The sequence below is a fragment of the Peromyscus californicus genome, unplaced genomic scaffold (genome assembly GCF_007827085.1).
Source record: "Peromyscus californicus insignis strain IS unplaced genomic scaffold, ASM782708v3 Scaffold_22__1_contigs__length_63687245, whole genome shotgun sequence".
Lineage (NCBI taxonomy): Eukaryota > Metazoa > Chordata > Mammalia > Rodentia > Cricetidae > Peromyscus > Peromyscus californicus.
In genome coordinates, this window is record NW_026294525.1 from 27,531,320 (window position 1) to 27,558,877 (window position 27,558).

The 27,558-nt window shown below is 43.8% G+C and overlaps 1 protein-coding gene across 1 annotated transcript; it reads left to right on the plus strand.

Moving 5' to 3' along the window:
* Positions 1-388: 388 nt before the first annotated feature.
* On the plus strand, positions 389-27,322 carry Ifngr1 (interferon gamma receptor 1). Its single transcript, XM_052751127.1, has 7 exons — positions 389-592; positions 8,876-8,990; positions 12,435-12,598; positions 14,855-15,030; positions 17,435-17,621; positions 24,133-24,257; positions 26,238-27,322. Exons 1-7 carry the CDS (start codon positions 481-483, stop codon positions 26,793-26,795), a joined length of 1,437 nt encoding a protein of 478 aa, XP_052607087.1. The 5' UTR covers positions 389-480; the 3' UTR covers positions 26,796-27,322.
* The last annotated feature ends 236 nt before the right edge of the window (positions 27,323-27,558 follow it).

A 27,558-nucleotide genomic window follows, 5' to 3' on the forward strand; every position in this document is an offset into this window, starting at 1 on the left:
CCTAGTTTCAAGCCTCAGGGTAGTCCACCCCTCCTCCAACTCAGTTTACGGCTTCCGCCCACGCCCTACTCCACGAGCCAGACCTCGCCCACGCCGGGCGTCCTTATCCACGTTAGACCCGTCCAGGACCCGCCTCCTCTTGCAGACCCCGCCTCAAATCCCATCCTCGTCCCCGATCTCCAATCAACGCTTACAAATCGCGTGTTGGTCCCGCCCCTCTGCCCAGACCCCGCCCTGACCCCGCCCCTGATGGTCCGCCTCTGCCTCTACCTCCACACTTCGCCCTGACCAAGGCTCCGCCTCCCTCCAAAGCCACGCCCCTTACACGCCCTGCCTGCTCTCATAGGCTTAGACTTTGACTTTGGTCCCGCCCATCCCTCCGGCCTAGTCCCCTACACTTAAGCGCAGCGGGCGGACGTGACGCCAGTCCCGGGCCAGAGGCCGCGGGGGAACGCTGTTCCAGCTGTCTCTCGCTCAGGGATGGACCCGCAAGCCGCAGCTAGCAGCATGTTTCTGCTGGTGGTCCTGATGCTGTCTGCCGAGGCCGGGAGCGGAGCTGTGACTAGCCTGGAGAATCCAGAGCCGCCCTCCGGTAATGACTCGGAGCCGCTGCGGGCAGGGCTGGGGCAGGGTTGGGGCAAGGTTAGGGCAGGCGGCCAGGCGGGAGGCTCCCGGCCGGGAAGTCCCTCCCAGTCCGGCTGCACCGCTTTAGGCAAAGCAGTCTCGGGTCCAGGGACCTCAGGGGCGCCGGTCTCACGGTGGTTTACACGCCACTTTCGCCTCTTTCTTCTTTGCCAATACAACAGCACAAACCTTTAGTGACTAAAGTTTAGTCTGTTATAGTTAGTTTCCAGGGCAGCGTTTGGCATCGGGTGTGCAACTCACTATGTATAGACTTTATTTTCCGGTTGTCCAAAACCTTTGTGTGGGAGAGAAGAAAGATGGGCCAACTGATATTAAGGAGTTCTGATTTGTCAGTCTGGCTTTTTAAGTGTGAAAGTGTTTGGGATGCAAGGGTTCTTCTATAGTGTAACTGCTCAGAGCCTCTGATTTCACCTGCTTGTTCACATTAACCGGGGAATACATGCTGGGGATAGTTTTCAATGATTAGAGCTCTAGAGAGAGCAATACAACTTATCATCCACTCCCTCCCAGTCCCTAGTCTTAAGTGTCTGAGGTGTTCCCAGTTAGTGGCTGCTGGAAGGCCTGGGGGGATCCAACCGCTTTAACTCCAGGAGCTCCAGTTAGGTGTGCCACATTCCCATTCAGCCCTGCCTTGACTTGATCTTCAAAGGTCAAGTAAAACTATTCACAATAGCTAGGAAAAAGCCACCTAGATGTCAGTCATCAGAAAAACGGATAAAGAAAAGGAGATGCATATACAAAATGAAATTCCACTCAGGTATAAAGAAAAATGGAATCATAATTGCAGGGGAAAAATGGAATCAGAATAGTGTTAGTTGTGTTAAGTGAAAATAAGCCAGATTTGGAAAGACAAATACTATATTATCTTACCATATATAGATTCTAGATTGTGTGTGTGAAAAGGAGACCATGACAGGGGAGGGAAAGATCTTGAGGGAGGAGAAACAAAAAATCAAAACAGGGTAATAAAACACATGGGACGTGAATGCAGAAGGGAGGGTCCTCAGGGTAGGCAGGTGACCAGAAACAAAGAGGCAGGAGCAAGTGGGGGGGGGGCAAATTAGAGAGTATGATGACATGTATGTAGTATGTATGAAAATGCTGTGTTAAAATCTATTACTTTGGTAACTTAACATTTTAAACTAAATAGAGGATGCACTCATTTAAACAAAAAAAAAAAAAAAACTGTCGTGCTGGGCGGTGGTGGTGCATACCTTTAATCCCAGCACTGGGGAGGCAGAGCCAGGCGGATCTCTGTGAGTTCGAGGCCAGCCTGGTCTACAGAGCAAGATCCAGGACAGGCACCAAAGCTACACAGAGAAACCTTGTCTTGAGGAAAAAAAAAAAAACCAAAACCAAAAAACTGTCAAGCAAAGAAATCCTTAGTCATCCCTTAAGATAGATAAGGGCTAGGGAGACAAACCATGGTTAGGACTTATTGAGTGCTGGGCACTGTCTTAGCAGAGGGCATAACAGATCTATTTTCTTACCTCCCATGTAGTGTTGCTGGTATCTGCATCCATAGTGAGGCACACAGGGCTGTCCAAGAGGTAGAGGTCGCTTCCTAAGTGGCAGAGTCCACGTTCTTAACTAGCCTGCCAGCAGCCATTACCCAGGGCAAATTGCCTGTCACTGTGGGCAATTGCAGTACCCAGTGATAAGAACTTGAACTTACAGACTGCTAGAAACCAAGATAGGGGTCCCAAACCCCATCTAGGGGACTCTGGGAGGATTTCATAGAGAACCTTAACCCAGAGGTCTAGAAAGAATCGTGTTTGCAGGGATGTGAAGTGGCATGCTAAGCCAGCAGGTTGGTAAGTGTCTTATCATAGAACGTGTGCCAGGGGAGCAGGAGGAAGTTATTAAAAGTTGTGCCGTGTGTAACAGCAAGGGATGGAAACGTGGCTTTAGCTGACTTAACCCAAAAGAGAACTGTTCAGAGAATCCAAGTCAGAGTTAAGCAGAAAATGAGAGCTTTCAGCTTGGCTCAGGAAGCTAGCACTTGGAACACAAGAAGGCTACCACTTACCATTTCTCATCTCTAGTGGCCTGGCCATGGACAGATTCCCTACTTGGCAGGAATCATGGGTGCCAGGTGCCGGTAGCCTTTGAGTTTTAAAATCCTGCAACTTCTAACTGAACAAAATCCCAGGGGAAGGGAGGCTCTGATTTCCCTAGCTTCACTGAGTGCCAACTGGTGTGGAAAGGATATTGTTGAAAGGTGTGGCGTGGAATTCTCAAAAATAGAAGCATAGTGTTCCTGACAGAAGTGCAGAGCCTGAGCCAAGAATATAAAGTGCCCACCATTCCTGGGGTCCACGGGTGATTTTGTGCAGGTTCAGATAACGCTGTTTAGAAAGGCCAGGCATCATGTACAGTAGCTTGAAGAAGAAAGCCCCTTCGGCTGGAGCTCAGTGTCAAGTGTCAGGAGGATTCCACGAGAAATGACTGTGTGATGGAGGAGAGGGTGCCTTTTGAAGGGATATTGAGAAGGCGGAGTCAGTTGGACTCTGGAGGTGGGTGGAGACTAACACAGCTGCCTGGCAGGGGCAGTGCCTTAGATGGAGTGCCAGGCACTTCCTCCTCCTGAGGTGCCTTCTGTGTGACTTCATGGTTTTCAAGTCTTCAAATCCTGCCCTCTGTGATAAGATCTGTGCCCTTCTGAACTGCACCCTAGCATTTTATAATACAGGGTGAGGCAGCCCTCTCTCTCTCTCTCTCTCTCTCTCTCTCTCTCTCTCTCTCTCTCTCTCTCTCTCTTTTTCACTCTTCAGGACATTCGGTAGATCCTTAAGTGCATTTCTTTAGATTTCTGTTGTGTTCCCATGTTTGTTTGTTTTTTTTATTTGTTTGTGTACTTTTTTTTTTTTTTTTGAGGTAGTATCTCATTATGTAACCCAAGCTAGTTTCAAACTGAACTCCCTGGCTCAGCCTTCTTCTGAGTGCTGGAATTATACCCCCAGGCCACGGCACCAGTTCCTTTAAAGTGTGAACTTCTAATTCACAATCCCTACAGATTTTGAAAGAAGACATTTTGATTCTAAAACAAACCCTAAGAGACTGAAAACAAATAATAGCTTTTAGAAGCTAACATACAAAATATAGCAACACATGGCAGTAGTGTAGATGGTTTTGTTTTAATTGCACGGGTAATCAGAATGAGATTTTGATCAGTATGAAATGACTTCTTGAGAGAAAGGAATTGGTTCATATGTAATTTTTTTTTTTTTTTTTTTTTTTTTTTGGTTTTTCGAGACAGGGTTTCTCTGTGTAGCTTTGCGCCTTTCCTGGAACTCACTTGGTAGTCCAGGCTGGCCTCGAACTCACAGAGATCCGCCTGGCTCTGCCTCCCGAGTGCTGGGATTAAAGGCGTGCGCCACCACACCCAAGGCATGCTGCTGCCTCCCAAAATAGAAGTTGAAATGCATAAAGAAAAACAGCTCCTCCCTCAGATTGTGAATGACCCACTCCAGAGGGAGAGGGTAGTCATAAATTTATTTTGACAAAAAATAACGAAACCTTGGTATTTTCTCTGTAGATGAATTTCTCATTCCATCTCTCAGTTCACAGTAAGAAATCACCGTGGTGAAAACAGAGATGTCCCCATGCTTTTCCCATCTACAAGCCAGTAGATCTTTGCTCTGAAAGCCAGTCTCTTGGAAAAGGGCCCGGATGATTCATTTCACTATGACCTTTGGTTTTGAATTGAAGGAGTATGGGAGTGAGATCTTCAAATAATTCTGACCCCTTCTCTGAAAACAAGTTACAGAGAACTCTGTTTTTAAGAGATCACAAAATCTGTAAGGTTGTTTTAGTTTGTGAAACCATTCTAGCATAATCTTAAACTCCACAGATTATAGCGCCTCTTTGCTTTCTCTACATGTGTTTTTATTTATACAGTGTAAATATATCTGGAATAGAAGTTTGCTGTGAGCCTTAATTATTTTAACTACTCTGCATTGTAATTTAAAGGTCAGGTGATAAAATCTGAAACCTCGTGACAGTGGTCGTGTAAGTTTGACAAAGACAAAAGTGGTGTCTAATAACCTAACCACATGGTTTCTCTTCTGGTTATATTAAACCACAGGTGATGTCTTTTGGTATAGTAACCAAAAGTTTCTCTTTAGTAGTAATTCCTGCTATAATGCACTGAAACGTCTTCCTACTACCTGTTTGCTTGATGTGGGCTATATGGTGATTTGAAGGCTAGCCTGGGCTACTGTCTCGATCAAGAAAGTAGATACTCATAGTTAGTAAGTCATATTTTATTATGATGAGGGTCATCACTCAAGGTTCACACTCTAAATTCTTATCTATAGTCCTAAGCTTATCTGCTCACTTGTGCGACGTATCTTAACCGAAGGTCAGGTCCAGTCTCTAACAGAGGACTCTGATTCGAGGGTCAGGATCCTGGGGACAACTCTTCCAGCCACAGGGCAGGTCAAGGTAGTGTCTCTCCAGGTGTGCAGAGCAGAACGTTGCTCTTGGTCTCTGCTTATATGCTGTCCAGTGGGCGTTGTGGGGTTCTAGTTGTGTGTCTGTTATCTTGAGGGAGTGATGTCACTGGGTTGTGTTGTGGTTATCAGGTGCAGCCTTGGGTGTAGTCGGGTTCCTGACGAAGCTGTTTTTACATGTCAAAAAGGCCTTTTTTTTTTTTTTTTTTTTTTTTTTTTTTACTATGCTCATTACATCTACAGTGTGATCCTTTCTATGTGCCTTCTCGTTAAAAAAGAGGATCTTGGGTGCTAGAGAGATGTCTTGGGGTTAAAGACACTCGCTGCTCTTGCAGAGGACCCAGCTTTTGTTCCCAGCACCCTATGGCAGCTCACAACCATCTGTAACTCCACTTCCGATGGATCCGATGACTACAATGTGCTTTTCAGGCCTCCACCGGCACCAGGCACTCCTGTGACGCAGGCAAACGCTCATGCACATAAAAACAAATCTTAAAAACATTAAAAGATTTTAAAAGGAAGTAAAGAGCTTGTTAAAAATGGGAGGAGGGGCATCCCTGTGCTGTGGAGGCAGGAGGCTTAGCGGCTCTGGCCTTTAAGGATGTACAAGTAGAAACTGTGCTTTCCGAGCGAGCTGTGTGAGCTAGCCCAGGAGGGGCTTGAGCAAAGTGTTGAAGGCGCCCCCTGGTTTGGGCTCCTTTCTTCTCAAAATGCCAATGCTGACAGACTAACTCTGGAAGAGGCTGTTGAAAAGAAGGCAGGGCACCAGGTCTTCTGCTGAGGTCCCTGATCCCTTGGCAGCTTTGTGCAGGGCAAGAGGTGAGGGTCTAGCCTCAACTCTTCTGCATGCAGCTGTCCACTTTGTCCAGCACCATTTGTGGAAAATGCTGGCTTTTCCTCGGTGTGGTTTTTTTTTTTTGTTTGTTTGGTTTTTTTTTTTTGCCTCTTTGTCAGAAAGAGGTGACTACAGAAGCCTGGGCTTACATCTGGATCCTCAGTTTTATTCAGTTGATTAATGTCTCTGTTTTCATTCAGGTCCTGTGCCGTTTGTATTGCGATAGTTTTGTAGTATAGTCAGAAGTCAGGGAATGTGATATACCTCTAGCAGTGTTTCTATTGCTTATCATTGTTTAGGCTACCTTGGCTCTTGTGTATCCATATGAATTTTAAGATTGTTTTTCAATTTCTGTGAAGAATTGCATTGGAATTTTGATGGGGATTGCATTGAATCTGTACATTGTTTTTGGTAGGATGGCCATTTTTAGAGTATCAGTCCTGCAAATCCATGTGTATGGAAGGTCTTTCGTCTTCTGGTGTCTAATTTCTTTCTTCATTGTTTTAAAGTTTTCATTGTACAGGTCTTTTACTTCCTTGGTTAGGTTTATTTCAAGATAAATGGTTTTGTTTGTTTTTTAGGAGAAAGGTCAAGCTATTCAAAATCCCAGCCTGGGTGGGAGAAGGGCTCATGACCCACCCCCCCACTCCTCACCCCCCCCCCCCCAGAGGAGCTCTTGGCAGTTGTTGGCTCCTGGGGAGCAGGGGAGTCAGTTTTATTCAGGGATAATCCCCCCCCCCCCCCATAGGCTGCTCCCAGCAGATGGCCCTAAGCCCATGCAGGCGGCACTCAGGGACTCAGTGCCCTTAAAAAACAACACAAAACAGCTCCTGAGATTGGGTGATGAGGGATATGGATGGAGGGAGGGAGTGGGGATAAATTTGATCAAAGCCTCATGTGTCCGTCTGAAATTCTCACAGAGAGAGTGAGGAGGAGAGTGAGGAATGAGAACCGATGGTTTGACATTTTCAGGCTCTGCAGAGGCAGCTGATGCTGAAGTTGAGAAATGGCTTTTCTGAAAGTAGTTGAGATTCATTATGATCCCCGTCCTGACCTGGTTTTTCAGGCTAAGATCTCACAGGCTGGCTGGCCTTGGAATTCTAAACACTCCCATTCAAACTCCACTTACATGCTGGCATCACTGGTGTGCTCCCCGACACCCGGTTCTGTAAGTGTGTTGGTTTGGTTTGAGATTGTGTGTGTGTGTGTGTGTGTGTGTGTGTGTGTGTATGTGTGCTGATTGATTTAGATATGCTGTAACCACTGTGTGCTGCTTTCTTGGTAGTAATGTTGAATTGTTCTGGAGGGAAGGAGTAGCTTTTATGTCTTCGTAAGCTATCGATTATTAACTGGAACTGGGCTGTTTGGGGAGGTTGAAGTACAGACACACCCTGTGAAAGAACCCCCTCCTAAAGGAGCCCCAGGTTTCTGTGTTGTGAATGGCCACAGGCAGTCTTACAAAAAACAGGAGAGAAAGGAGCCAGGCGAGACCACTATTTTTAGGCTTGCTCTCAAGGAAGTTACTTAGAAAATCAAAGCTGATGGGTACTGATGTCCCAGCATGCATCTGTGGTGTTTCTGGGAGCATAGTAGATAGTTTTCAGTTGTCTGGCTAATGGCCCCAGAAAGATCAAGAAAATCTGCTGAGTGTCTGGATCTGGGGACAGCCATTCCATCCTCCACCTTCATAATCTCAATCTTTGCCATAAACCTCACCCTACGTTGATCATAATAGAAGTTAGGCATTTCCCCTCCCAAACACTAAAGAGCTACTTAAAATTATAAACATACGAAGCACTGTTTCTCAACTGTTATGACCAGTGGATGCTTCCGCGGTAGTTAGGCAGATTTCCTTGTGCTATCTAGAAAAAATAGGAAAGGTGTATTCCCCCGGGAGGCAGTGTTGAGAGCCTGGTGGCATTTTAGAGTGAGAGTGGGAAGCCCTGGTGCAGCCAGTTCTTCTACGGACATTGAGTGCAGTCTGTGCTGGCAAATCCCGAAAACTCTAGTGCTTCCGATGAAGTGAATGAATGATTGGTATTACAGTAGGCAGTGCGCTGCTTTATCGGAACCACTAAAATGCTGTGGGAATTGGTTGTCTTCTGCTGTCTTTGTGTTTCCCGTATATATTAGTTCATTTTCCCATTGCTGTTTCAAAATAAACCAACAGAAGCAACTTCGGGAAGGAAGACCTTGCTTTGACTCACAGTCTCGGGGTTGCAGTTTGTTGTAGGGACGCAGGGTGGCAGCAGAGGGTAGGAGGCAACTTATCACATCCAACCCAGTCAGGAAGAGAGAGATGAAGCCGATCCTCACTTCTCCCCCCACCCCTTTCTCTTTTTATTCAGTCTGGGACCCCTTAGAACACTGGTTCTCAACCTTCCTAATGTTGTGACCCTTTACAGTTCTTCAGTTTTGGTGACCCCCCAACCATCGAATTATTCTCATTGCTACTTCATAACTGTCATATTGCTACTGTTAGGCATCACAATGTAAATATTTTTTTGTAGATAAATAAATAAAAGTTGCCAAAGGGGACTCAACCCACAGGTTAAGAACCCCTGCCTTAGAATGATGCCTCCCACATCCAGGGTGGGTCTTCCCTTCTCAGCTAAACTTCTCCAGAAACTACCACCCTCGAAGACACATACAGATGTTTCTCTACTGGGTCACTCTAAATATATTCAAGACGACATTGAGGATTAACCATCACCTCTTATGTCATGAGGGTGTTTACATAACCTAAAGTGAATCGGAACTCCTCTGTACATTTTCAGTAACACGCATCCTATGAGTTTGCTGTGATTGAAATGATTTCAGTATCTGCTGGACTGACTTCCGGTTTCCTGTGCGTGTTTGTCTAACATGTCATTGACTAAGGTCTTCTGTTGTTGGTGTTCCTTTCTAACTGTGACCCGTGTTGTTTTTGAATCTCTTCCAGTGCCTGTACCAACTAATGTTCTAATTAAGTCTTATAACTTGGACGCGACCCTGTCCTGGGAATACCCGGACATGCCACAGACTCCTGTCTTTACTGCACAGGTAAAGAACTATGGGTGAGTATTGTTCATTGATTATTTCTATTCTGTTTTAATCAGAATCCTTGCATATTCCATAACTCCATGTTCCTCCATCATCCCTCCTTCCCATTCACCGAACTTTAATCAGCTGTCTGTGGACGTCACAAAATGCTCAGGATGCTGACTAGTGAAGTAGAGAAGTGCTGCTGCCTTCCAAGATTTCCCTCTAGTCTCTTAGGAAATCTCTCTTAAGAGTTATTAGCTGTTAGCAAAGAATACCCAAATGCGTTGAAGTAATGTTAGTGCGGGTAAACACCACCTTGACAGTAGTTTAGCAGTATTTCAGATTAAATACTTATAGGTCAAGTGGACTCAAATGGAAAACAAGACTTCAATGTGGATTTGTCTTCTCATGATTTAATTGAGGTTAACAACTTTTGATAGGCATGCTATGAAGGCAATCTTTGTATCTACCATACAGATCATAGTGAATGCTTATCCCAGGCATGGTATCATGAAGCCTGGTCATTTGACAAAGGTGTTAGCACTCAGATCTATCCATTGTACATTCTTTTAAGTAAATAACCTGTGGGACAAAACACCATGAGGACATGAATATCCTATTCTATACAAGTCCACAGATATTTCAAGAGCTATTAGTTACTATAACTCTGTCCTAGTTAGGGTTTCTATTGCTGCGATGAAACACCATGACCAAAGCAACTTGGGGAGGAAAGGGTGTATTTGGCTTACATTTCCATATCACTGTTCATCATCAAAGGAGGTCAGGACAGGAACTCAAACAGGGCAGGAATCTGGAGGCAGGAGCTGATGATGCAGAGACCATGGAGGAGTGCTGCTTACTGGCTTGTTCCTCATGGCTTGCTCAGTCTAGTACCACGAGCCCAGGAGTGTCCCCACAATAGGCTGGGCCCTCCCCCATCAATCACCAATTAAGAAAATCCCCCACAGGCTTATGTTCAGACCCATCTTGTGGAGGCATTTTCTTAATTGAAGTTCCCTCTCTTTTTTTTTTTTTTTGGTTTTTCGAGACAGGGTTTCTCTGTGTAGCTTTGCGCCTTTCCTGGAACTCGCTTTGGAGACCAGGCTGGCCTCGAACTCACAAAGATCCGCCTGCCTCTGCCTCCCGAGTGCTGGGATTAAAGGCGTGCGCCACCACCGCCCGGCGAAGTTCCCTCTCTTAAATGGCTTTAGCTGGTGTCAAACTGACATAAAACTCTCCAACATAGTCCCTTAGTAAATTGACAGAAACATTAAACCCTGAAAACATATTGTATTTGAAAACTGTGAGAGACAGAAACCCTCATGCATAATTAATGTGAATGGAAATAGATCTGGCCCTGGGGGAAGAACTTTTATCTGACAAAACTTAATATGCTTACCTGGGCACGATTTTTTTGTGGTGCTGGAGATCAAACCCAAGGCTTTACACTGGCTAGGTAAGCCGTCTACCACTGCGCTACACCACCAGCCCCCATGTTGCATTTGTGTGTGTGTGTGTGTGTGTGTGTGTATGCAGTAGTGTGTGCATGTATACACACATACATGTGGAGGGCAGGACAACCTCAAATGTCAGTCCTTGTGTGTTTATTTGCTTGTGTGTTTCTTTAACGTGGGTTCTGGGGATTGAACTCAGGCCCTCATGCTTTGCGCAGCCAGAACCTGATTGGTTGAGCTGTCTCCCCAGCCAGGGTTCGCTTTTAGATCTGTTGATTCCACATGACTGCTACAGAAATGGATTACTGAGTTAGCTTTGTAAAATATGAAGGAAATTTCATATTTTATGGCCCTAAATGTAGTGGCTTCCAGACTATGTTGTTCAATGAAAAGAAAAGGTAAGTTCTGTAAGGCAGATGCACTGTGCTCCACTGGAGAAGATGAATGAGATGAACTGTCTGGGTGGATGTTGTCTGGGAATGAAGGGGCGGGAGTGAAAACCCTCAAGCCAGTGAGTTTGGCTTCCTGCAAGAATGGGTAGCAATGTTGTGGGAACCTATAGGAAGAGCCTCGTGTTTTCCTTAGAGTTGCTGCTTCCAGGGTTAAGCCAAGAAACAAAATGAAGATTTTTATTGGGGTTTGAGGGAGTTTGACTTGTTTGATTGGTTTGGCAGGTTTTTGTTTCATCTTTCTGGGGCTGAGGTCCAACTTATTCACATAAACAAGCACTGTACCTTCAAACAACAACCCCAGCCTGGGAAGACAGAAAAGCAATTAGAAAGTCTCCCTCGTGGTAGAAACAGATGATGGGGACATGTCAATAGCCATCCCGAAGCAGGCTCTTACTGGCCGAAGGATGGGACAGCTTAAGCAGCAATATCAATAAGAACGTGATAAATAAGAAAGAAACCCCATTATCCATATTGTCATTAAATAATGATGAAGTTGGGAAAATGCAAAGTTCTTTTGTGGGCAAGGAACTTCTAAAATGTTGTGTTTTGTCAAGTGAAGCTGATACCTTAGGTGTTATCTCCCTGTAATGCCTGTAAATTTTACTAGAAAGATAAATCTAAAACAAAACAAAAAAACCTGATCACAATGAAGAGCTTTTGTAATGTGTCTGATTTTGTTTTTTTGTTTTTTCGAGACAGGGTTTCTCTGTGTAGCTTTGCGCCTTTTCCTGGAACTCACTTGGTAGCCCAGGCTGGCCTCGAACTCACAGAGATCCGCCTGGCTCTTCCTCCCGAGTGCTGGGATTAAAGGCGTGCGCCACCACTGCCCGGCATGTCTGATTTTGTAATTGATTCACATCTGTATTAACGGGCTCCATAATGGTTTTAAAACTTAAATATGAAATGTATTGTATGAGTTCTGTCTCTTACAAAGGAATTTACAGCAAGGGTTAAGTATGCCTTATCTCAAATGCTTGTGACCAGAAGTATTTCATATTTCTGGCTTTTTTTCAGATCTTGAAAGGTCTATATATACCTAAGTAGATATCTCAGGGGTGGGACCTAAGTGTAAACATGAGACTTAGGTCATATGTACCTTATCCACATAGAGCCTGAAAGTAGCTGTTGTAATTTGTTATGGTGTTTTATCCATTTTTTAAAATTGGATAATTTTTGTAAGGATTGGACCCAAGGCTTTGCACATGCCCCACAAACTTTCTGTCACTCATCTAGTCTCCCCTAGTCTCTATGATATTTTGAACAACAAATTTCATGCAGGAAACAAACAACTTTGCATGGTGTAGCATCTTTCCTCTGTGACATCAAATGGGTGTTCAACGCCTTGAATTTTCGAGCCATTGGAATTTCCGAGTTTTGGGGTTAAGGATGCTGGGTTTGTACATTCCATTCAAGACTAAGGGTTTCTTCTTTCATCTGCCTTCTCTGTCTTATTTTATTTTAGCTCTTCCAAGCATCTGGCTGGATGCAAAGCAAAACACAGATGAATGGCTAAAGCTTGTGTGGTAATAAGATTTCCCATGTGTCACTTCACTCTTCCTGTTCATTTCAGGAACGAATGGGTTGACGCCTGCATCAACATTTCTGATCATCATTGTAATATCTATGAACAAATTCAAGATCCTGATATGTCTGTCTGGGCCAGAGTTAAAGCTACTCTTGGACAGAAAGAATCTGCCTACGCATTGTCTAAAGAGTTTATTATGTGCCGACAAGGTAAGTAAGATTGTATGCATGGGTAACTTCTTGAAATTTTTATTTACTTATTTATTTTTATGTGTATGGCGCTTTGCCTGCATGTATGTGCACCACATTCATGCGGTGCCCTCAGAAGCCTGAAGAGGGCGTTGGATCCCCCTGGGGCTGCTATTACAGGTGTTTGCTAACTACCATGTAGGTGCCGGGAACCAAACATGGGTCCCCTGGGAGAGCAGCCGGTGCTTTTAACCACTGAGCCATCTCTCTATCCCCTACATGGATACATTTTAATTCTGAAGTACTTATACTTCTGTGTATGTTTGCTTTTATTGATGGTTGCTACAAGTGTCTAGTAAACGTATGACAGAATTTGAGGAGCCAGTGTCTTTTCCTTCTAGGCCCCACAAATAGCACTAAACTGGCCTTCGCTTTCCCACTTGAAAACCGTTTAACATCCAGTCCATTCAAAGCCTGACCAGTGCTGTTCAGCATGGCTACACTAGCCTTTCTTTCCCTGTCTGATAGGAAATTTATTTCAAAGTTAGATCACAGAGGACGTGGCCGTGGGACTCATTCCTCCTACCTCCCTTAAGTCCTTGAAAACCTTGGGAGCATAAATACCAACTTAACATACATTAACATAATACATAGAGTTTCCAGCCAGTGATGGTGGTCCACACCTGTCATCCAGCAGGCAGGCAGGAGGCTCAGGGAACAAGGGCTAATGAAGAGTTTGACGTCCGTCTGTCCCAAAGAAACACAAGTGTAGAGTTCTTTCTTGTCTCTGAATCCAAGTTTCAGCTCTTTGCCATTCCAGCATCCTACCGGTAGTTTACTGGTCTCAGCTCTCACTCCAGCTCCAGAGTGTTCAGTATCAGTTATAATCTTGGGCGGGGCATCCCACCTTAGCCTATGCCCTAGTCTGATAGACCTGATGGCATCCCTTCCAGCTTCCCTTCCTTCCTCACTCACCCTCTGTGCCTGGTTACTTCCACGCTGGCATGCCTGTGGTGTCCACGTGCCTTGATTCTGCCCCAACTCTTTGGATATATATACTCCACTGGCCCTATCTTTGCTTACTTTAGGTATTTTTATTCTCTGGGTTCATCTGGTACATGCCATCTGTATGCCAGATTTGTCTGCCACAGCTTTATCAAGGACTTTCTGTGTCCCAGAAAGTACACCTGAGGTACACTGAAGAGTCCACACCAGACCTGGGTGGAAGACAGTATGTGCACGGTACATCGGAGAAGCACATACAAACGTTCACCGCACAAGCCCCATACATCAGAGACACAGGTTGTGCACAGACTACCTGAGTCTCCAGTTCTGATTTTCACAGTAAAAACTGAATCATGAGCAAACTTTTTAGAAGTTTGCCAGACACCCGTGGGTGTTAAAGACACTGGGTTTCAATGAGGAAGATAACTAAAGAACTTTCCAGGAGCTGGACAGATGGCTCTGTGGTTAAGAACACTGGCTGTTCTTCCAGAGGACCTGGTTGTAATTCTAGCACCTACATGGTGGCTCACAGCCACCGGTCACTCCAGTTCCAGGGAATCCCAGACCTCTTCTGACCTTCACAGGCACCATGCATGCTCATGATATGTAGACATACATGTAGGCAAAATATTCATACACACAATATATATATATAGTGTGTGTGTATATATATATATATATATATATAATATATATATATATATATATGCCTTTTCAGAAACAGTTTTTAGAAAACAGGTTCCTTAAGCTACAAAAAAATAAGGATAAAAGAGAAGGTATTTCCTTGAGTTTCTATTATGTTTACTTACGTCGGGGTGGAGAGCTCGGGAATGAACCTGGGTCCTTATGTTGCTAGGCAAGCGCTCCACCCGTGAGCTACATCTCCAGCTTGCTAGTTTTACTTTTTACTTTGACACTAATTTGCCTAGGCTGGTTTCAGACTCATTCTTCAGCCCAAACATTGAGCATAATGGTCCTCCTGTGCTGTCCTTCTAAACAGCAGGTATTACAGGCGTGTACCACCAGCCCAGCCTATTCATCTTCTAAAAACCAACGTTTCTGACTAATTGTATCTTCCTAAAGACAAAGTCAGAAGTGAAATTAAATCACTAAAGCAGAGTTTAGGCAAGAGAGCTTCTCATCTGAGATTTATTAAACACTGTATTCTTAGAATGTCTTCTAGCTCTTCACAGAGTTGTTGAAATGCATCCATTGATTTGGGTAGATTTAATAGCTGTGCTGGGAGGAATTATACTTTCCTTTTCTTCCCAGGGAAAGTTGGACCACCTGGCCTGGCCATCATCAGGAGGCGAGACCAGCTCACTGTCAATGTGTTTCACCCGGCGGTTATTGTAAACGGGGAAAGGCGTGGGATCATGTTTGAGGATGAAAGCGCCTGTCACACCTTCGACTACACCATATTTGTGCAAAGAAACAGGAGTGGGGAGGTGTGTGTTCCTCTTTTCTCTTTTTTAAACATAGGAATCATTGTATTGCTTGTGCAAGCTGCTGTCATAAACTGTAAGGTAGACTGCTGCTCATGCATATGCAGATCAGATTCGTGGGTCATAGATTTCTGGTAAGGAAAAAACAAACTACATAAATACTATTGAAGGGGGCTCAGTATGGAGTTAATTGCCAACACCGGCCAGCAGATGCCTTTAAGTTTTCTCTTTGCGTGTTTAATAGCAGGGCCCTCTCTAGAATGTTGCTTTCTCTATATACCTGTTTCTGCTGGTGAGTTGGAGATCATCTTAGGATTTTTTTTCTTTTTCCTTACTAGTAATATACAGTATATAAAATAATATGCAGCCATGATTTATTTCTGAAAGGTAAGCTAGCGGTACACCACCAGTGATATAATTACACTTCTGCGGCAGTGGTCTGGAGTCCATACTTTGATTCCAACTGTACTCCCTCCGTTCTGCTCAGTGTCACCGTTTGTTTGTTTAATGGTCATCAAAACCATACGATGTGCCTTCTAAGGACACAGAACTACAGAAGCAAACGGTACAAACAAAACTCAGGATATCCCGGGGCAGCAGAGAAGGGTGGGGGCAGCCTGCAGGGCTGGAGCAGTGGCTTTGAGTGGAGGGGTCAGAGGACCCTCCCAGGAAAGGTGACCGCTGGAGCCAACGCTGGGGTCAGAAGCTGGTCCCTGCAGCTGTACGTGGGGACATCATTTGAAGCATAGGACCTGGGAAAGGCAGAGATCTCTGCAGAGGCACAGTTGGCATGTGGGGACAGCACCAGGGGCCAATGAGCTTAGGGGAGGGGTCCAGGGAGCAGGTGTAAACAGAGCAGGCATTGGGGGGTGGGGTGGCTTTTGTTTTCTTCTCTTGAGCGATATGCTGCTTGCCCATGGCTCACTGGAAGTTCCATGCACTTTCCCAGAATGCCCTTCACCATTTCCTTCTGGCACATTCCTGCTTACTCTTTGGGTTCAGGGGTTGTCGGCTCCTCTTTGTATTCTTTCCATACGCCATAGGTTTTTCATTTCGGGTGGCTCAGTTGGTTTTTCCTTGTTCCTTGTAGGAGTCATCTTACAGTGCTCCTGACTTTCTGTTACAGTTCTTACCTCTTATCTGCACTGAATTGTTAGGCACATTAAACCGACACTGTAATACACATGTATTAGTCACCTGAACGAACACCCAGGACAACTAGCTTATGAAGTGGGGAAGTTTATTTAGCTCAGTTTTAGAGACACAAAGGGTGATGTTTGCATCTGCTCAGCTCCAAGCACATCACAGCAGCACGTGTACAGGTGATGACCACTCTTTCCCCCTTTCTCCTTGAGCTGGGAACCAAACCCATGACGTCATACACATGGGGCATGCACCATGCTATGCACCACTATCACGAGACATTTTCATCTCAAAGCAGAGCAGAAGTAAGGGAGGCAGTGGCGGGGGGTGGGGGATCTTAATACATTTCAAGGGCATGACGCTATGTGTTCATTATTTTCTCATCACTGTGACCACATATCTGACAGAAACAACTTAAAGAAAGAAAGGTTTATTTTGGCTCAGTTTCTGAGGGTTCAGTCCATGGTCACCTGGCTTCATATGCTTGGACAGACATGTTGGAAGTATGAGGCAGGAGTAGCCAGGACCAGGCACCTCAAGGGCTAAACCCCAAATGACCTATTTACTCCAGTTAGACTCTACTTCTGAAACTTTCCAGAACCTCCCATAGTATCACTACCAACTGAAGACCTAGGCCTTATTACATAAGCCTGTGAGGGACATTTTAAACTCAAAGCATAACCACTTGCCATGAGGCCCGTCTCATAAAGGTCTCAGCCAGGCACACCCCAGGATTGCCACCTCAGAGACCCACCCTTTAATATACAGGCCACACTGGATACCTAGCTAAGCCACGGCAGTTGTGTGTCCAGGCCTGAGCACAGGTGAACATGGGCTCTAGCTAATAGAATGAATGAACTACAAATGTACTTGGGACCTTTTTATGTACTTACTGCACAAGGACCCTGAAGCCTTCGTATAGCTACTTTCTTATGCTTCCTGTGAAATGCTTTCCTCTCTCTCCAGCTGCTTCTGATATTCTAGGAACTGCATAACCTATTATTGGCTAGTTCCACAGCCCCTGAACATGTCCATTCTTCAAGTCTTAAACAATACCTGTTCCCATAGAGAACATTTTAACAACTGTATTTCCTCATGCTGGGTTGAAGTCACAGATCGACTTATAATTTGATATCAAAGCTGGTTTTAATTTCATATTCCCTCTATAGATGTTTTCCTTCAACGTTTAACTAGGGTAATGCAATGATTTCCCCCCTCAGATTAAAGAAGCCATACACTTTCTTATTGTTGTTTTTCCATGTAGATCCTCTATACAAGTCATAACATTGATATAGAAGATTGCAGTGAAACTCTGTGCCAGTTCAACATCTCAGTGTCCAAACTGGATTCCAGATACTGCGTTTCAGTAAATGGACACTCAGAATTCTGGGACATTACAACAGAAAAATCAGAAGACGTCTGTACTCCCCTTTTCCAAAACCACAGAAAAGGTAAGCTCTTGCCCCTCCCCTCTAGATGAAGACAGAGAATGTTAACTGAAATAGGGCAATGTGAAAATAAATGGATTGATTTATAACTTAAGCACATGTCTTTTCTTTTAAAAAATATTCAATAATCCCTTTCCCCAGAAAAGCTCCTAATTAAAAACAAGACAGTTTCTCTGGCATTGAAATGTACTACAGCAACCAAACTAAAAAGCCACTAGATGGCTGACCCAGGAAAGAAAAGATACGTAGCAAATATATGAAATTATGTACACAAATATCTGTATTTCAAGTGGTAATTTGAAAATGTGTTAACTTGAGAAAAGCCAGAAGAGGACCATGAAGATGTCACAGTGGGTGAAGGTATCTGCCTCCAAGACTTACGGCCTCAGTTGGGTCCAGGACACATAGTGGAAGAAGAAAGCCAACTCCCTCAAGTTGTCCCATAACCTCCACTCAAGGGTGTCGGCATGTGCATGCAGACATCCACACACAAATAAGTTGTGTAGCTTGTTTTTAAAGTTAGAAGAAACAATTACCATCAGTCACAGCTTGGGGTTTTCTTTGTATCCTGGTTTTATCTTGGGTTTCTCCACACAGCTGTGATGTAGTGTGTCGTGTATATAATTCTGTGTACTGCGCATGCTCTTTGGGCTTTAAAGGGAATCTCTTCCATAGAGGAGGACATTTTAACAGATGCCCTTCTATGAAACACAGCAATGATCAGCATGGCACGATGTCCCCAAAACTGAAATAGTGGTATTGACATCTTGGGGATAACCAACAGCCGCTGACTTGGAACGTAAGACATGCTAGGTAGAAGGGAACTCATGCCAGGCACTGTAAGTGTAGCCAGCCGCCCGTGACCGATGAGGCTGTGGAACCTAGATAAGAGCCTACTACTGCCCCGTGCCCAAACCAGTGTACTTCCTAACTGTTCTGAATACCATGCTTATGCACCCACAGATAAGTGCAGCTCTCACCCCTTATCAAAAAAGCTTCTTTTTTCAGCAGACAGAGACTGTTACGGAACAAAAAGCCACAACTGGCCTTAATGCAGAGAGCAGCTGAGGGGGGTGCCAAGCACCCATTGATACAACTACAACCCTACACCTGAGGCTCAGGGAGTGTTGCAAAGAGGGGGCAGGACAGTTTTCAATCTCACCAATATGGCGGCCTGAACAATGACAACACCACGTGACATGCCAAGATGGATGAGTGGAACCTTCCAAGTCCCCACCCCTAGAAGAAGAGCTATAGGCGATGGTTGACTCCTGAGAGAGGGGCAGTCAGTCTTCCCCGGGGCGTGAGCTCCCAATTATTTCTCCAATATCGAGTGGTCTGCCCTAAAAATATACACCTTCCGGCAGCTCTACCCAGTCTCAGCAGGTTGTATTTATATATTTCTATGTATGTATAACATGCGTATGTGTAGCGCTAAGGAAAAAAGACAATAGAGATACTTGAGAATCTCAAAGGGTAGCTGGAGGTAGAGAAAGACCAGACGCACTGGCCTGTCTGTGGGAGGGAGGAGCAGGATCTGCTTGGTGGGGATCCGAGATGATCAAAGTACACTATATACATATGTGCAATGTGATAATGAAGTCCACTATCTCATACAAATAATAAATGCGGATGAAAACTCCTGAAAAGAAGCTGTGTCTGCAGGGACTGATGGGGATTTCAGTGCTATAGAGAAGCTGGAATTTTATAGATTCAGAGGCTAATTACTTGGTCTTAGGGTAATTTAGCCTTCTGGAACAGCCATGCCTTGCCCCACTCTGTATCTGAACTCACACCTCGTGATAAGTTAGTAAAAACCTCTCAGAAGCTTTTCACTTAGAACACTGTCTTCCACTGGTCCTAGAGCTAGGAATGTCACGAGCATCATGGACCTGTAAGATAGCTCCCACATCTCAGTGTATCTGCCTCTTGGCTGCACCCACCAGGGTAGTTTAAACTTGCCTTGATGGGTGGCTTTCGTTCTGTAAAACTATGAAAACCCCTGAAACTGCTTCCACATTGGAACATGAACTTTGGGGTAAACTAAATCTGTGTTCCTGCTCTTTGCTCACTCTAGAGTAAACTATCTCTTGTTCTCTTTAAGGTGAGAGCTTTGGTTTTTATGTCGACAATAGTAAAAATGGGAAAAATACCACATATAGTATTTCTCAATACCAATTTTAAGTATTTCTAACCAAAGATGAGGTACTCTAGTTGGCTTTCCTGTGACTATTCTTCACTAAAATGTTGATTTTTTTTTTTTTTTTTTGTGACTAGTCACTAAAATGTTGGTTGGAGACTCTCTTAGTAGTTCGAGTTTCTATTGCTGTGATAAAACACCATGACCGAAGCACCTTGAGAAAATCAGAAGGAAAGACTTGTTTTGCTGACGTTTCCACATCACTGTCCATCATTGAAGGCAGTCAGGGCAGGAACCTGGAGGCAGGAGCTGATGCAGAGGCCATGGACGGATGCTGCTTATTGGCTTGTTCCTCATGGCTTGTTCAGCCTGCTCTCTTACAGAACCCAGTTTGCGAATATACATTAGCAGGAAAAAAAAAAAACACTAATTAAAACCCAAACAAAACTCTTTACAGTTTACTGGAATACCAATGCAAGTGTAAACTAAACATACCCGAACACTGGCCATTTATCATAGCCCTATAAAACTAGGTACGACTTCTGCTAACTTATTAAATGTTTTATGGTAAGATTTAACCCTTCTGCTGAGATTCTGTCAGTCATTCCTTAATGTAAAACATTACCAATATGCATCCCATTTACATGCTAGTGTTGTTCGAATCTTAGGTGGTCTTTTAATAAAAAAAACCCAGAGCCAGATATTGGAGTGAAAGCTGAAAGATCAGAGGAGCATGCCACAGCCAACCTCACCTCGCCAACTCCTCAGCTGATCCTGTTTCCACAAATCCTCAGACTGAAAGCCTCTGAGTCCTCACCCTGAGAAAGGGTCTCAGCTGAACTGCTTTAGTTCCTGTTTCCTCACGCCTTATATACCTTTCTCCACCTAGCCATGTCGCCTCCTGGGATTAAAGGCTTGTGTGCTTCCCAAGCAAAGGCATGAGATCTCAAGTGCTGAGATTAAAGGTGTGTCCCACCACTGCCTGGCTCTGTTTCCAGTGTGGCCTTGAACTCACAGAGATCCAGATGGATCTCTGCCTCCTGAGTGATAGGATTAAGGGTATATGCCACTACTGCCTGACCTCTATGTCTGATCTAATGGCTGGCTCTGTACTCTGATCCCCAGATAAGTTTATTAGGGTACGCAATGTATCACCACATGCTAGTCATCAAAAAACAGTAGATAGACACATTGATAAAGGTAAGACTGTTCCCGTGTTCACATATCCCCAAAGAATGCTGTCTTTATGTTCAATTTAGTTTGAGGCCATTAAATTATATGAGTGTAATTACCTTATCAACAAAATTTATCAGTTGATAGGTATCATAAACTGACTATGGCAACACAGGCAAGCACTGAACTGAATAACCATTGTCTACAGAGAACCAAGGATCCATTGTATGTGTTGTTACCATGCATTAGTGTGTATGTTAGCGGCTCAGTGTGGTATTTCTTCATACGGTATTGCAGCGCTGATCAACTCCAGCTCCCCTGTTCTCCCGCCCTTCTCCAGACTCCTTTCCCCACCCCTGTCCATCACTATTCTACACTTAGATGACTTTGGCTTTTTGAGAGAAGGTCTCTCTGTGTATAGTCCTAGCCAGCCCAAACTTTCCCTTTAACCCAGCCTGGCCTTGAACTTCTGGCATTCTTGCCTCTGCCGACCTAGTATTGGGATTACAGCCATGCACTACCATACCTCATGAAGACTGACTTTTTCAAGTTTCAAAATATGAGAGAACACTCTGTACTTGTGTGGCCAATTTTGCTTAGCATGTTGTCCCACAGCTCCATCCATTTTCCTGTAAATGACAAGATTTTAACTCATACGTATGGCTACATAGTATTGGTATGTATGTATATATAGTGTATGTGGGTATATATATGTGTGTGTGTGTGTTATACATTAGAAGATATTTTCCTCATCCGTTCATCTCCCCCTCAGGTATTATGAATAGTTCTGCAATATACATGGACATACGGTGATCTCTTTGCCATTCAGTTTCATTTAGAGAGATGATTTGCTATTGTAGTTTTGATTTGCGTTTTCCTGGTGGCTAAGGACGTTTATCATCTTTCCATGTATTCGTTGGCCATTTTACTTCCCAGGAGTGTGTATTCATTTGCCCATTCTTTAATTGGGTTACTTGTTTTGTGAGGTTTTTTTAATTCCTTATGTTAACTTTTTATCAAGTGAGTGAATGGATACTGTTTTCTCCCGTTCCCTTCACTCTGCAGACTGTCCCCTTTGATAGGCCTGATTTTACAGGATTCGTTTGCAAGGTCTTTTGTGTCCTGTCCAGAGCATCACCTATTCCTTTGTCTTCAAATATTCCTCCTGTTTTCTACTCTTAGGTCCATCTTGAGTTGATTTTTGTGGAAAATGTGGCAAGGATTATCTTCTCCACGTGGCCGTCGGGTTTCGCAGCATTTATTGAAAGGGCTCCTCTTTAGCTGTCTGTAGCTAGTGGGGCTCGTTTCTAGGACCCCCGCTCTGCTGCGCTGGGCTGCACATCTGCTGGTCTGCTCCTAGCATGCTGCACTTTGTTACCATCCCTTTAGTTTGAAATCAGGCATTTTGATTCCTGCAATTTTGATCTTTTTGCTTTTGTGGTGAATTTTGTATGAATTTTGGGATTGTTTTAGTTCTATGATGAGTATTATTAGTATTTTGGTGGAGATTGCATTCAAACTATAGACTTCAGTGCTGGTACAGATGTTTCCATCAATACTCTAATGCATAGATTTGGAAAGTCTTTCCATGTTTTGTTCTTTTGATCTGTTTTTCCAATTTTTTTTTAAATTTTCACGGGCAGAGTCTTGTACGTCCTTGGTTACATTTACCCCTAGGCAAGGTTTTGCTTTGTTTTTCTTTAAGCTATTGTGAAGGGGATTGTTTCCATTATTTTTTTCACCAAATTTAATATTGATGCTGTTGTTTTTATATTTTGATTTTGTATCCTGTACCTTTATTGTTTTCATTTATCGTTTTTTAAATTTTATTTTATATTTATGGGGGTTTTGTCTTTATATTTGTCTAATGGACCACATGTATGCAGTTCCTGAGAAGGCCAGAAGAGGGCATCAGATCCCCTGGGACTTGAGTCACATGTGGTTGTAGGCTGCTTTGTGGGTGCTAGGAATTTAACCCCCAGGTCCTCCAGAAGAGTAGCCAATGCTCTTAACCACTGAGCTATTCCTTCAGCCCAATGGATGTCTTTTTGGATGATGGAAAGCTAGGCTGAAATGTTAGACCAGACATGTAAAATTTAATATTAATAACTTTCAGGCCATTCCATGAAAGCTTCAAATATGACTTAAAACAATGTAGTGCGTTTTGTGCTAATTTGCATTAGGCTATTTGGAAAACAAAATCCTACTTTATGTACAAAATTGGTGCACTTATCCCAAATCCAATTTTGTAAAAAGCCTAAATAGGAAACCAAAGGAACTAATGTGATGATGGCATGGTGGCAGTAGTGTTTTGTCCTCTTGTCACAGGAATAGGTCTTGTGTGCTGTCTCCTCAGCCCAGTGGGATTTCAGTGGAACTTCTAATACAACACTGATAATCACTATTTATTTATTTATTTATTGCTATCATAATGATTTACTTTGTTTAACCACAGCCCATAATGGACATGGTGTAAGCATTCGTTAAGCAGTAATGTGTAGTTGCTATTCCAAAGAGGGGGCTTTCGAATAGAAACAAGAGTTATGAAATGCTGTTAAGGAGACACACACCTGTCACAACATTTAGACTACTGTTTATTTTTAGAAGAAAGGACTCTGGGAAATGCTGCTGCTGCTCCTTTGTGAATAAGAGAGCAGGGTGAGAACAAAATACACAAAGGGTGTGTGTGTCCACACAATCTTTACTGCTGTTGGATGCTCGTCTGTGGGCCTGAGCATGTGTGTGCAGGTGGCTCCTCTGTGTTTTTATAGGCACACGAGTCTTCGGATGGATAAGTGGTAAGGAGTTCTGAGGAGCAGAGCTGGATTGTTTTAAGAGTTATCAGCAATGTTGCCAGAATTGATATCTTCTCAGGAGAGGCTTTTTAAAAATGCTTTTTTAACTGAGGGGAATGTGTCCCTCGGTAACACCCTGCTGTGAGGCTGTGAAGATTTTTCAGAAGCTGTTTCAGCTACCTGTGTCATGGCAGTGTAGTCCCAGGATGCTTCAGCCCTGGGAAGAGCCTGACTTCTGGCTGGGGTACCCTGAGTTTTCAGTTTCATTGCCCAGTTCTGCTCCAGTATTCCTTCAGATACTGATGACATTGACATGTACATCTGCTGAAGAATGGTGCTAAGACTTTTTGATGCAGAATGTCTTGTCGTCTATTTGTGATTGTTCCTTTTCTTTTTTCTTTTTTAGATTCGATTTGGATTCTGGTTGTTGTACCTATTGTCCTCTTTCTAGTAGCTATCCTGGTATTTGCATATTGGCATGTTAAGAAGAATCCATTTAAAAGAAAAAGCATAATGCTACCGAAGTCCTTGGTAATATATTTAATTATTTATTTAATTGTACACCCTAACATTAATCTGAACCTTCTTTAACAGTCCCTTCAATACTAAGTATCATTCAGGAAAATGACTAGCATTCTATTTAATCTTGTTATAGTCATTCCACTGGACACTAATCTTTCAGTCTGCCGTATACCCAAAGCCCCATATATTTCACTGTGTACCAGGTACCTTTTTTAGAATGTTCAGGATGAAAACTGACAAGTTTGGTAAAGAGCTGAAGGTCCAGAAGGAACCGTTCACGCTAGTCCGATCAGTGTAAGTGTACAGTGCAGTAGAGACGTGTGCAGGAGCCGGCAAAGACCTCGCCCCACTTTCGAGGATGGGGCTTAGTTAGGCCTCTCCAAGAGGCAGTGATATGGGAGAGCCAGCCTAGAGCCCCCAAAACTTGGCTTTTGAAGAGCTGCAGACACGCAAATACTTCTCGCAGTTGGCATTTAGAAGGGAAGATGGCCCAGAGTGAAACTATGACATTTGACATTGAAGTGTAGTCACACCCCAGTCTCTTGAGATGATTTAAAGACTGCTTGAAGGTAATGAAATGATGACATGTTGACTCAGACATGACAGGAATAATATCTACGATGCTCAAAGGGCGCAGTGGGATTTGCTGAAATTAACTGTCTCTAAGGTGGCGATGGACTATATCTGCAGTAAGTAGACAGTACATATATGCTCTATCCATCCTCCTCACTATAGGGAAGCAAGAGACCACCTTGTATTGAGCCATCCCTTCCTCATTAGAGCAGGAAAATGACCTGACCCTCCAGCCGTCGTGGTCAAGACGTAACTGCATGCCCCTTGCAGGAAGCTGCTGGCCCAGCAGCCTTTTACATAATCCTTCCAGTCATTCATCCTGAGGAAATAATTTCATAAATAAGAATGTGTGAAAGATGCAGCATATTCTGTGCCTGTTAAAGAAAACATTACTCGAAAGAAATGCCGAGTCACTGACATGAAATGTACATGGGGAAGACACTTGCTGTAGCTTCCCCACAGACACATAGAAGATGGTTTGAAAAAGGCAATGTGCATTTATGAGATATTTAATGACTTCCTATTTTTAGTCTTAAATAAGTTCCATTAAAAAGAAAAGAAAAGGCCGGGCGGTGGTGGCGCACGCCTTTAATCCCAGCACTCGGGAGGCAGAGGCAGGCGGATCTCTGTGAGTTCGAGGCCAGCCTGGTCTACAGCGCGAGATCCAGGAAAGGCGCAAAGCTACACAGAGAAACCCTGTCTTGAAAAACCAAAAAAAAAAAAAAAAAAAAAGAAAAAGAAAAGAAAAGGACTGGAGAGATGGCTGAGCAGTTAAGAGCATTGGCAGCTCTTCTGGAGGTCCCGAGTTCAGTTCCCAGCAATCCCATGGTGGCTCACAGCCATCTGCAATGGGATCTGATGCCCTCTTCTGGCATGCAAGTGTACATGGAGATAATGGAGATAAAGCACCATATACCTAAAATAAATAAATCTTAAATTATTTAAAAAAAAAAAAAAAGGAAAAGGAAAAGAAAAGGCAAGCTGGGTGTGGTGGCTCACATTTAATCCCAGCACTTGGAAGACAGAGGCGGGTAGATCTCTGTGAGTTTGAGGCCAGCCTGAGTTCCAGGTCAACAGGAGCTCCATAGTAAGACCTTGTCTCTAAATAAATAAATAAATAAATAAATAAATAAATAGTCAAGCCACATGGTGGCTTACATTTTATGTCCTAGCATTTGGGAAGGCAGAAGTGTCACAAAGGAGTTCCGGGTTATCCTCTGCTACATAGTGACTTCAGGACCAGCCCAGGCTACATGAGACCTTGTCTCAAACAAACAAAAAGATCAAGAAAAAAAAAAAATGCAGTGAGCATATTTTAACTAGTTTTCCGAAATATGTCATTTGCTTTTTAGGCCTTTTCTTTTTTAACAGGCATTTAAGCTCAATAATTTTCCGTCTTGCTTTCTTTCTACTTAGCTCTCTGTGGTAAAAAATGCCACTTCAGAGACGAAACCTGAATCCAAGTATGTATCACTTGTCACATCGTGCCACCCAGCTGTTCTAGAGAATGAGACGGTGATCTGTGAAGAGCAGTTGTCCACAGTGACGGTTCCAGACAACCCAGGAGCAACAGAATGTGAAGAACTTTCAGATGAAACCACGGCTATGAACCCTGCAGGAAGCACTTCTGAGGTGGCCCCTGACGGCCCTCCCACCCCCATACAAAGGGGCAGTTCTTCTCTTTTGAGTAGTGACCAGTCGGAACCCTGTAGCATCACCACCTATCACTCCAGAAACGGCTCCGACAGCGGCCTCGTGGCATCAGGCAGCTCCATGTCTGACTCGGAATTCCTCCCACACACTAACCCGGAAACAAAGACCGAAGAGCTGGAGCCCACACCCGTGCGGAAGGCCCCCACCTCCTTTGGCTATGATAAACCACACGTGCTGGTGGATGTGCTCGTGGATGAGGGCGATGAGAAGGAGTCTTTGATTGGGTATAGACTCACAACTGATGCCAAAGAGCCATCCTGAGACCACCTGAGTTCAGCCAATGGCAAAGGATCTGATTTCCCTAGGTGGTTTTACTGCTTTGATTTCATGAAAAGAAGTTGTACCTCAGCTGGTATTAACCACATGGAATGTCTTGATTTAGATCCATGTGTAAGGAACCTGTGGGCTGTGCTGGGTTTACTCCGAAAACTCCAAGACTCTTTCAAAGGAATGTGTTGTTGCTTACGAGCTCCTTTCTGGGTGCATTACCAGCGGTGAATTTTCCTGTATTAACCCTGCTTCCTGCAGCCGCTGCTACTCCATCCTTATCACCTCAAGGGACATGTTGGACAGTTTTTTTTTTCACATGTCTTCATATTGTAAGTTCATGTATATAGCATGTTTACAAGTTTCACTTTGAAGGAAAAGCTGAAAGCTACTCAAAGTTGGACTTAAAGTTTAATTCCAGCTGATAGAATCAGATAGAACGTATCAGTGGAAGTTTGTACATATTTTTTATGGAGCATTACTTGTTATTTTTAAGTAAAATGTTTTGAAACCAAAACTTACTTGGGTATTCATTTATTGAATCACTTGGGCCAATCTTTCAGTTATGTGGCATATTTTTTATACTATTTATTGTTATGCATTAATGCTGTAGAATTATTTTCTATTTTATATGTATCTAACCTTTAAAGTAATTCTAAAAATAATCTCTTCTTTTAAAATGGGTTAGGAATGGAGGGGTGCTCAATGGGTAGGAGCTGAACTTGCTGCAGAGAACTGGGGTTCAATTCCCAGCACC

What these genes read in the sequence shown, in the direction of transcription:
- Ifngr1 (XM_052751127.1), top strand. Translation starts at nt 481, where the DNA reads ATGGACCCGCAAGCCGCAGCTAGCAGCATGTTTCTGCTGGTGGTCCTG. An exon ending in GAATCCAGAGCCGCCCTCCG is followed by an intron (nt 593 to 8,875) that starts GTAATGACTCGG and finishes AATCTCTTCCAG; the next exon opens with TGCCTGTACCAACTAATGTT. An exon ending in TAATGCTACCGAAGTCCTTG is followed by an intron (nt 24,258 to 26,237) that starts GTAATATATTTA and finishes CTTTCTACTTAG; the next exon opens with CTCTCTGTGGTAAAAAATGC.